General features: G+C 32.1%; 1 protein-coding gene across 1 annotated transcript in view; it reads right to left on the reverse strand.

The window, feature by feature from the left end:
• Positions 1 to 2,151: 2,151 nt before the first annotated feature.
• Positions 2,152 to 12,073, reverse strand: part of LOC148308236 (rho GTPase-activating protein 7-like) — a 449,904-nt gene continuing 439,982 nt past the window's right edge. Inside the window, exons 22-26 of the mRNA XM_088262080.1 lie at positions 11,623 to 11,717; positions 8,520 to 8,657; positions 7,171 to 7,311; positions 4,848 to 5,027; positions 2,152 to 3,024 (exon numbers count right to left, since the gene is read on the reverse strand). Of these exons, the coding sequence (XP_088118206.1) occupies positions 2,910 to 3,024; positions 4,848 to 5,027; positions 7,171 to 7,311; positions 8,520 to 8,657; positions 11,623 to 11,717 (669 nt within the window). The 3' untranslated portion in view covers positions 2,152 to 2,909. The remainder of the gene's footprint in view (positions 3,025 to 4,847; positions 5,028 to 7,170; positions 7,312 to 8,519; positions 8,658 to 11,622; positions 11,718 to 12,073) is intronic.

Below are 12,073 nucleotides of genomic sequence, written 5' to 3' on the forward strand. Positions count from 1 at the left end.
TTACTTAAATGAAAATATTAATTTCCCAGATTTTTATAATAACAAAGACTATTTCAAAAAATCTTTTTACATGTAGAATAGATACATTATATCTGATATTGATTCGAATTGATAATGCCTTATTCTAGCCCTGATGTCAACTTCAACATATGTAGTTGGATTGGCATCCACTCAGCGATAGGTATTTACAGTGGCGTGCATTTCATATAGGCACATAAACAGTGCCTACACAACAAAAAAAAAAATAATAATAAAATGCTGATTTTCCTACTGCCTACCCTGATAAAAAACTTGTGTAAAAACTAGTGCACGCCACTGGGTATATATATGATATGACACATCTTAAAGTATTACACGCTTCTTTTTTGACTTGACGGGAATAGCTATAGTAGGAGTACATTGATGGTCATAAGTAAGGACTACCATTTAATCAGTTTTCCATGTATTTATGTATATATATTGAATTAATGAGAATGAATTTACGTATGCCCATATTACAAACAGTGTTATCAGATAAAACATATGTGTTTACTAACTAAAATGTATATTACACAACACATATTATGCGGATTGTAAAATAAATGCAAATATACCTTGGCAAGATGGTAACATGAAAATTGGTCAATAATCTAAATTATATTTTGTCACTGGCATTTTGAAGCCTTACCCATGAAATTGATACAATATTATTATGTCATTATGTTTATTTACACGTTTTACGAACTAATCTTTGGAATACTTACGATATAATGTTAATTACGAAGTATATGTATTTAATAAAAACATTTATATTTATTAAAACGATTTACAAATGTATACATTGATGTTTTAAGCAAAATTATATATTATAATAATATCAGTACTTCACATTCATATTTTTAAACATATAATCGTATATTTATTTACATAAGCATTATTCAATTTATTTTTATCATATAATTTTGAAATATTTGACCCCCACTGGGAATCGTACCCGGACCTCCAGCATGATAGGCAAACATGTTAACCACTACTTTACGGAGGCGGATATATGATATTTTATACCATAATGCAAACATAATTTATCAGCTTTGATTTCACAAGCGATACAACAGTTTCACAGTTGATACAACATGTAAAAATATTTATATTTTTATTATTAATTATTTATTTTATTAGTAATTACTTTACAGAATTTTTAATTGCTTGGTATGAATAATTGTATCGTAGTCTTTTCCAGAAATATTATATCTTGTTTGTATATAATTCAATTTTAAATTTGATGGTATACGATATTTTTATTTTTATAAAATATAGCTACTTGTATAGTCCTAATGTTTCAAGGGCTCATAATTAAATATCGCTCACTCCTTTCAAGAACGTCATAAATCAAAAATCGTCAATTTTCAGTTGAGCATATTTTCGGAATGCCCAGAAAATGTACTATATCCCAGAAAAAGAGCCATATTTTTAACTTAATATTTACCCGCTACATGGCAGAAAGTGTTGTTTTTGCATTTTGAAGAAAAAGTATTGTTTAATTATTTTTTGAAACAAACTAAATATTTTTCAAATGGAGAAAAAATCTTCAGGTTTTACCTAAAAAGATCTGTTGCGTAGTAAAAAGTTCAATAAGTGGCTAGATATTTGTTTTTAAAATATTGTATTATATTTTTAAACTTTAAAAACGGTCTCCTGAAAAATCAAGTTTTTTGATTTATGACGTTCTTGAAAGGAGTGGGCGATATGGTTGTCTAATATAATTACTTCCTGTATTATTTACATTTAAAAAATTAAACTATTGTTTCAATATGGAATAGGAATAAGGTTTACTGTGGAATATGACATCTTTGTTACATGTTACATTTTTGTTAATCTATCATTTAAAACATTTTCATCAAAAAAATATTATTCACGTGTATATACCACTTATAAAATATTTGTATGAGTCCTTTTGTGTCATAAACAATAATTTATATAGCGTTATTAATATTTGATATTGAAATTTTGTCTTATTATAATAACTCTTCAAAAAAAAAAATAGTGAAACCATCAATTGTCGTCATTGAATATGTGAAATAATTTATATTTTGGATATTTGACATTATAATAATATTTTTTAAACCACATTTACTTAGTCATCTAAAATGTTTATTTTAATATTTATAAATATTTATTTTTCCTTTCTATATTTACAAAAATACGCAGTCACTCGCAAAATGTAATAATTCTTTACATAATAATTACAGCTAGCTTATTTAACAAGCAAATTAATTGGCCAAATTTTTTGATTTTGTTCTCTGGCTACTAAAAATATTTACGACTAGACAATTTTTTATTAATTCACGAATAATTGTGATGTTATTGATGAAGGCCACATGGCGTAATAAGCACAAAATATTATTAATTATCTAAGGTACAGTCATTTATAACAATAATATATTTAACAAATACGTGCATGTTATTTCTGAGACAATTTGTTTTGCGATATGTACTGTTTTTTAAGCCTTAATCGCTTAGATTCTTTCTTCGTTAGTCGACGATAAAAAAAAATCATTTACGATTTTTCATTTTAATTTATAAGCAATTTTGCACCAATATTGGCAAATTAATAAGTGATTTTTTAATGATTTAACCTCCATTTATAGTTGCAAATTTTTCTAAATACCACTTTGGATTGATTTTGCTTTCAATGTCAAGACATCCAGCCAAGCGTTGACCAAAACTACTCAATGTTACAATGTGTACCATAAGTGTACTTTCATTAACGTATCCGAGTTCATAACGAGATTCAATAAAGGTTATTCACGTTGCCACTCACAAATCACTATTAAACAATTTCCAATCAGTGCTGCATTTAAAATGGCGCACTCGTTAGTTCATAAACAAAAGTTTGTGCCCTGAGCATATGCTTAGGGCATATGCAAAGATCATACATTCGATTCGGGGCCATCTGTGTTGTGTTTGAAGGAGGCTCGGATCCTAGCTGAGTAAAGTGCGCACATGTGGCCGTAGCTCTTGTTATACCACTCTGGCGTTCTACCCCTGCAGAGAAAGAAAAAACAAATTAGTAATAGTAAGCAAACAAACTTAAACATATTCTAGAGTACCGTAGAATTTTGATGAACTTTGATGTGTTACTTGAGCCCAGTAAAAAATATATATTTAGATTGTGGTATTGATTGAAGTATCGTGACAATAAGTGTCACCTGTCAAGGAAACAATGAATCATGTCGATACGTTCATTATTGTAGACCAAATACAGATTTAATTTTTTGTACTGGGCTCAAGTAACACATCAAAGTTCAAGTAGCACCGTTCTACGGTAAAGAGATTCTGACTTGTCTGAAAATAAAAACATATGAATCATGCATACTGCCAGTGAATACATATGCATTAGATACCATGGCTTTGATAAAAAGAAATGCAGATAAGCTCTTATGCACACAGCGATCCATGGAAATATCCTTGCTTGGTTTGCCAAGAAAAAATATAAGAAATTAAGAAATTAGGAGCAGAACCAGAATAGCGGATATCATGGATCATGTAGCAAGACTCAAGTGACAATGGGCAGGACATATTGCAAGACAAAGATCCCACAAGATGGACCCCTAAAATTTTAAGTTGGAAACCTTGACAGAATAAAAGAGGTATCAGAAGACCTCCAAAATGATGGTCCGACGACATAGCCGCTGTGGGGGGTAAAAAAGGACTTGGACCCAAAATTTTGTCACTATTATATTGTGCATATACTGGCGAAAAACGTTAACTCTAAAATGTCTGTTTTAATAATCCCTTTTATTTAAAAATTTAACCTGAATAAAATACCCACCATTAAACTGAAAGTGGAGTTTACTTTTAAACTACATTTATATGACGTTTCAAACTACGTCTTGTATTTTTCCAATTTATAGAACGTTGAAAACTTTATAATATGCATTAAGTCAAAATAGCATATTTTTGAGTTGACGTTTTTTGCCAGTACACCCACAATATGATCATTCATAGTGCAACTCATTATAATGTGTACGTTTTTTCAGTATTATTGTCCACTTATGTATAAGCACTATCTGCCCACTAACTTCAAACAACAGTGTAAGGTACAAACCTTTACCAAATAAATATATAACATTAATCTCATGATATTTAATGTAAGATTGTGTTGGATTTAAGCAATGAAAATATTGTGTTGCGCCATCTATGCGCGTCGGATGTAAGTAAGCAGAGGTGCGTAACAGAGCGGTGCAGAGCGAATAAAAAGATCTAAGACAGTGGCCAGTCGGTTTGGAAAACACGTATAAATTGTTTATGAATAAACTCAGTTACAATAAATGAAATATTTATTGTAACTGCAGACAGTTTGTAGAATTCCATTTTGAATTGTTGGGTAAATATATCCAAAATTAAACACGGTTATTGGATTACATTCTACTTTTATTTACATATATAGTTGTCATACAGGAGAAAGTGACCAAGTGCATTGTTTTACAAAAACGTAATCATTGACTATTTGATATCTTACTAGCTTAATATTGTCCTGAACAAAATCCCAAAGGATTTTAAACTTGGAAGTATAATATATTGAGTTTGTAAAAATGACTAACTGCATTGGTGTTTATTTTCGTGCCAAGCAAAAGTGACTTAAATGGCCCTCCTGAACATTTTACGTTTTGGTAGTAGGTCACTTTCTCCTGTACGACTACGATATATGATAATATGTAAATAAAAGTAGAATTCAATCCAATTACCGTGTTTAATTTTGGATTTATTAACCAACAATTCAATTGAATAGTCAATATTTGTTCTCCTTGCATCCTTCCCCATTCCCGACAACAGATTGTGCTCGAGATATTTGAAATTTCTCTTACTTTGTATCAACTCTGGCCAGATGCATGAGTCTGGACCTTCCCTTTCCGGCTGGTTCTATGAGGTATCTGCTGGCCAGTACTACGGCCCGCACTCCTCCTAGCAGTATGGGGGCTCCAGCATGAGACACCGACGTCTCCACCACACAACATCCTCCGCGAGGAAGGTCTGACTGCCACGATCTGTGTAAAATTACAAAATCAAAATATAAATACATTTAAAGTTAAATAGATTGGGTAATTGTGTGTAATTGTGGGTAATTAAGTGACTGCTAATTACGAGATAACTCGTAGATTGCGCTTTTTGCTAGGATGCCGACTCCGAGTTATCTCGTACCGTATTTATTTGCCATATTCGTGCAGCTACGATTAAATTCATAGTTTATCAGTGCTAATATGAATAGATGGCTTCTGGGAAGAGAACCAAAAATCAATGTTGGCTCACATGAACAGAATTTTTTTATTCTCAATATTATTAATATTTAAAGCATTTACTTTGTGGTTAGTCATTTTTACTTATTTATTTTTTTACAAAAATGTTAATAAAATTAGTATATAACCACTCACCGAAACCACTCACACATCGGTGAGTGGTTATATACTAATTTTATTAACATTTTTGTAAAATATTTTTTTTAAATAAATTAACAGAAAATATAAATATGTACCATAATTAGAGTTTAAAAAAATATAATATGATAAAATGAAATTGGATTTTCAGACCGTAATTCTGAAAATTGCTGTGGCAGTCAACGTGTGAGTGAGTTTGCGGCAGTATCAATGGTTGATTTGAGTAAGCTTTTCATGTAAGATTAGGAAGATGATATAAGTGGAGAAATCCAGATTTGTGGACAAGGATTTAGACACACCCAAAATGTTGTTAACAAATATTTTCAATATTAATATTACTTATTATATCGGACACCGAATTTTTCACGCTATGGATGAGAGAAGCCGGTGTCCGAGGCATTTCGTGGACTTAGCGTAATCGAAAGATTTAGGGAGGCAGAATGATTGGCCCTGCGCTCCCGAGGCCTGAGGTCCGAGGACCCCTCAACAGGTCGGCTCAACCTTGTTTCAAATCTTGGTCACAACTGTCGTCAAGAAAAGGCGATTCAGTTGGCTTGTACTCCGCATGCCTCCTGAGAGCCTTAATCAAGCTTGCTTCTTTTACAAGGCATCAGGTTCGCACCGCCCAGGACGACCACTGCTGACAATTCGTCGGCAGTTTTGTCAGAACTTCGGGATGCGGATCTGACTTGGGAGAATGCAAGGGAGCTGGCAGCCGACAGAAAAGCCTGGAGACAGTTTGTGGACTCCATATGCTCCACCTAGGGAGCGGATATGGTTAATATATATGGTTAATATGGATGAGATGTTAATTCTAAAGATGTCCCAACTTGATATGAAACATGTATTATTCTTCCCTTTTTTACGAAGAAGATGGAATTCTAAGCATCCCTGGGCTTACAACCTGGCATTTGTCTGGCTTAAGCGATCACTTTATACAATTGTGAAACATTCACCATTCTGTCCGTTATTGAACATCCATATTGCATTAATTCTTGAAACCTGTATACATATGCAATGGCGTTAGATCCTTTTGCATATTGGTAAGCTTTTCAATACATTCGTGAAGTATGGCCGATGGTTATGCCATCAGTTGGGGCAGGGGTTCCCAAAGTGTGCGCCGCGGCGCCCTGGTGCGGCCGTAGAAAGTAAAGAGGGGCGTCGTGAGTCGATCCTCTATCATTATACGAAACCACAAATATATAGGGTACCTATAAAGCAACAATTTCTATTTTGAGCGCTTGCATCTTTCTACCCAACTACTATTATTGTAGGCACCTATTTCTTTCGACTATAATATTTATATATACAGTCACTATATCTAATCCAAATAGCTTACTAAAGTAGGGCGCCGTGACAAAATACTAAACTTGTAAGTGCTCCACGGGCTGAAAAAGATTGGGAACCCCTGAGTTGGGGGATTTGTGAAGTATTTATGAAGCGTATTCCTAATTGCTTAATCCAGCCAAATGCCAGGCCGTAAACCCTGGGATCCTCAGACTTCCATCTTTTTTATAAAAAAGGGAAGAATGATACATGTTTTATATCACGTTGAGACACCTTTAAAAAAAATCATAACTAAATAACTTTATTGTGTACATTCTTTATTATCTGGGTTTCATTTCTATGTCCCTCAATCATGTGTAAAAAATGTGCTGTGCAATTTAACATGTTTGGTTTTTGTCCCGAGGTCTTCAATTTCCACAGCGCCAATTTTGTTCTAAGTCAAATATTTTAAATACAAATGAAGATTTACCTGAGAACACAATAGTCCTTCGCTTGGAGCGGTGCCATACTCGCTGTCAAGTACTGGAACACCTCTGCTTGCCCGTTGAGTCGTTCTACGACCCTCCATTTCAGCAAGGAATCATCCCAAATATGCCTTTCTCTGAGTATTCTGAAACAAACATACCATCATATGATATATTACCCAACAATTCAATATCCATTTGTTGATACATTTGAATAATGTGTGTATATTGATTGAAATACTTAAATATGAAAGAGTGAATCAGAGAGAGAATTATATATTATCTACTTAGTTACATAACATATGGTTAATTTATACAATAGCATTATAAATGTCATAGATTATTACGAAAATAGTCAAAGTTTGAATTAAAATCATATGTAGCATAACATCTTCAAACCCTTACCCGCACCCCAATGGTGCATAGGGTACTGCATCATATAAACACCCTGTTATCTTGATCATTAACACACGAAGGAAAGGTGATCAGCCTTCCGCTTCAGGTACCAGTTCAGGGTAATATTAGCAAAACGTACACACATATTAATTCCACAAAAATAAAATATGAATTTAGCAGTATGAACTACATTGAGAAATGTACAAATAGGGAAGCAAAATCTATTGTTTATGCATTATTCACAATGGCGAATGGGGACAGTCAAAGTTTCGTTCATAATAATAAAGAAAAATTAATAATGGCCATTACACCATACTCAAATAAATCAAATTCTAATAAAAATGAGCAGTAAACTAGTATTTGTTTTGTAATCTGAATTATTTTCTTCTTTTTTGACTCTTGTTCACACCTAATGATTCATAGGATACTGCTTCATATCCACTCAGAGTTATATTGATTCCTATTTACATGAAGGCAAGGTGATCTGTCTTGGAGTTTAGGTACCAGGTATAGGTGATATTTAATTAATATTATAGTGATCGGTCACTTGTGTTTTTTTCTTTTCTTTGAAATGTATTGTTGAAATAGTCATTTGTTTAAATAGATAGTGGTTGGACTGGTAACTGCTGTCAAAAGACCAAAAGGTACATATTTTGGTCGCATATTCCGTGGAGAAAAATATGCCCTTCTACAGCTTTTAGTAGAGGGAAAGGTAGAAGGCAGACAGGGCTTAGGGCGTAAAAGAACATCATGGCTCAAAAATTTTCGACAGTGGTTTGGAATACCCGAGGCTGCAACCCTCATCAGGCTGGCCTAGGATCAAGTGGAGTTTGATGAGATGGTCGCCAACCTCATACAGGATGGTATGAGAAGAAAAAGAAGATTGTTTAAAATCCTGGGTTATATACATTGAAAAGTCACTTAGGTTTTTTTCTTCAAAAAGTATTGTTTGAAGTACCTGTGTAAGACTTCCGTTGGCGGGGCTTCCACTTCGGTTGACACTCGCCACAGTCGGAGCGGATGACCATCGCCCACCTTTCTGTAACACAACTCCACATGGGGCTCGTGGGTGCTGACAGAAACCCAACCCCGTGATCTAGAAAAAAAAACATTTATGAAATCTATAATAAAAAATAACAGTTCTGAATAATGAAAATGGGATATTTTGAAGTTAGTGCATACTACAGAGATAAATGCTTTCATGTTTTTGCATTTAGTCTGAGAGATGCTAGACTTCCTGTCTATTCTTTTTTCTAAATAATTTTTTTGCACATTGTTTATATACATCAAGTTCCAACTTGGATGTTATTTATGATTAAACAATACAATAAATAATTTTATGTAATGTTTTCTTTACTGGATTATTCAATTAGTACAGTCATACATATAAGTTTGTAGTCATTGACCAGATCGCTCTGTTTTATCTTCCTTATCTCTTGATCATTTTTTAAAATATCGCTCATATTGCCAATGTAACGATGATATACCTACAATAATTTTTTCATGATATAAACTGTAGAAATTAGTTTTAGAACAACCTACAGTAACTTATTTTTAAAATGAATTTCACTTAAAATTATAGCATTTTTATTTTATTTATTGTTTTGGCATTAACTTTGTGGTAAGACATGTTACAATGATTAAGGAAACACTTGTTTTTATACCACTTGAGTTTTATTAAAGACTACTAGTTTCGGAAGCTAATGTTCCATTGTCAGGTCTGCATAATAATTAAAATAAATAAAAAATTGTTCTTTAATTAAGGAGAGGGGTAAGTTAACCCCCTCCACCTAACTAACAATTTTTTTATTTTATAAGTTATTATTCAGACCTGACGATGGAAGTTTAGCTTCCGAAACTAGTAGTCTTTAATAAAACTCAAGTGGTATAAAAACAAGTGTTTTCTTAATAATTATAGCATTTTTAGTTCATTTTTGTATGCTTCACAACAAAATATTTGATTTGTATTATGAAGGTATTTTTCTTTTCATGTTCGCCTCTAAAGTTTGATGTGGTTAACCTGTTTGGCTAATGCTGGAAGTTCCGGGTTCAATTCCCGAAAGGTAAAAACAAATGCAAGTGATTTTTCACTGTAATATTGTTTTAGACCTGAAGTGCAGGACTGACCACTTTGTCTTTATAAAATTAACAAACAAGTTAACATTGTGTCAATTTGATGCAGTAACTAAATAAGGGTATGTCATAATGGTATGTGTCGGGTTGTGGTCCCGTGGTTAGTGTCGCGGAATCTTGAGTCAGAGTTTCTCGGTTCTAACCCCTCTACCGCAATTTGATACCTATTACTAATAATGAGCCGCTTAGGCTCACAGAAATAGTATGAAATTGAAATATTTGTGTGAATGATAAAAACACAAATATTTCTGTAAAAAAATAAAATAATAATATGGAAAATCTTTTGATGAATAAATGATTCTTTCATATTCACCTGAAGGGAAGTTTACGAAAGCTTTACAAAATAAGCACTATATATGTTGCGCTGTTACCCCCTATACATAAAAGCTTTTTAATATCTATTTGGCCTTTTTTTGGGATAGCGTGCTTTCCACTTTTATATAAAGTGTTTTAAATTATCATTTATATCATTTTTACCCTTTGCAATACAAACCATTCGAGTAATATAATATTATGGAGTAGGGAACACTTCTTCACATTAATTGCTATCGTCAATAATTTTAAATGGCTAAAGTAAATGATGTGCATGCATATAAAATTAAAATCTGGGACATTAATTCTAGAGGTAGGTGCCTACAACAGTTAATTTGGTATCTAACAAACAAATGAGTTTTATTGCATTATGGTAAAGGGAGTTATCTGAACTAATAAAATCGACAGCTGTCCATCTCACCTCTTTGCTGCTCGCCCACTTGATCTTTGCAATAACGAATAATAAAATATTAGAAAAACTCTATATACTTAAGAAATTCAAAGTCTACGCATTACCTAGCTCAAAAATGTATGAAACTGAATTCTGTATTTAGATACAAATATTACAAAGTATTCTGATTTGAAAATTCTAGAATATTGTACATACATATTACACAGTCGGTAATATGTAATAGAGATGGAATAAATATCCATATTTATTTATTGTAACTGCAGACAGTTGGTAGAATTCCATATTGAATTGTTGGGTAATATATCCAAAAATTAAACATGGTTATTGGATTGAATTCTACTTTTATTTACATATATATGATAATATGTGACGCGTTTCGTCTTATTAGTGTTTGATAATATCTTCATAAGACGAAAGGCTTCACATATCGCTCACTCCTTTCAAGAACGTCATAAATAAAAAATTGTCAATTTTCAGTTGTGCATGTTTTCGGAATGCCCAGAAAATGTTCTATATACCAGCAAAAAAGGCATATTTTTAACTTAATATTTACCCGCTACATTGCAGAAAGTGTTCTTTTTGCATTTTGAAGAAAAGGTATTGTTTAATTATTTTTTTTAAATATACTAAATATTTTTCAAATGGAGAAAAAACCTTCAGGTTTTACCTAAAAAGATCTGTTGCACAGTAAAAAGTTTAGCAAGTGGCTTGATATTTATTTTTTATACATTGTATTATATTTTTAAACTTTAAAAACGTTCTCCTGAAAAATCAAGTATTTTGATTTATGACGTTCTTGAAAGGAGTGAGCGATATTATCAAATATATGTAAATAAAAGTAGAATTTAATTCAATAACCGTGTTTAATTTTGGATAACACCCAACAATTCAATATCCATATTGTTGATACATTTAAATAATGTGTGTATGTTGATTAAAATACTAAAGAGTGAATCAGAGAGAGAGAATTGTATATTATCTACTTAGTTACATAACATATGGTTAATTTATTCATTAGCATTATAAATGTCATAGATTATTACGAAAATAGTCAAAGTTTGAAATAAAATCATACATTCAAAAATGTTTAATGGTAATGTAAATACAGCACTATTTAGATCTGCCTAAAATAAGAAGAAATTTCTATGATCAGAGTTTGAAAATTTGAAAAATTTAATTTATAATAGTAAAAAGCAAATCTTACTTTTCTCTCGCTTCTTTGAGCAGTGCTTGAGTACTCGCTTGCTGGAACCCTTGCCAGTCTTGTTGAAATTCTGAACCCAATTCTTCCAGCGTTACCTAAAATAAAATTGAACATAAGTATCGTTGAGCAATGATAAGGGATAAATGTTGTCTACTCGGCTGTCCAAACTCAACACAATAAGGGACATTTTCTTTGTAGTACGTTTTTTTTGCATTTTTGGACTAAGTAGATTCTACATAGTCCAAAAATGCAAAAAAAACGTACTATAAAAAATGTCCCTTACTGTGTTTTAAGTTTGGACAGCCGTAGTGTAACATAGTGTAATGTTTCAATGGAGACAGGGAAAAAGCTATAACAAAAAGTATTATTATCATAATAAATTTTTGGGTGACCAACACATTTGAATAGCACGTGGCTCATCACTCGTGTCACCATATCTAAAAATCTTATA

This window comes from Brachycentrus maculatus, unplaced genomic scaffold (genome assembly GCF_059751285.1).
Source record: "Brachycentrus maculatus isolate JH-2025_06_01 unplaced genomic scaffold, ASM5975128v1 h1tg000173l, whole genome shotgun sequence".
Classification (NCBI taxonomy): domain Eukaryota; kingdom Metazoa; phylum Arthropoda; class Insecta; order Trichoptera; family Brachycentridae; genus Brachycentrus; species Brachycentrus maculatus.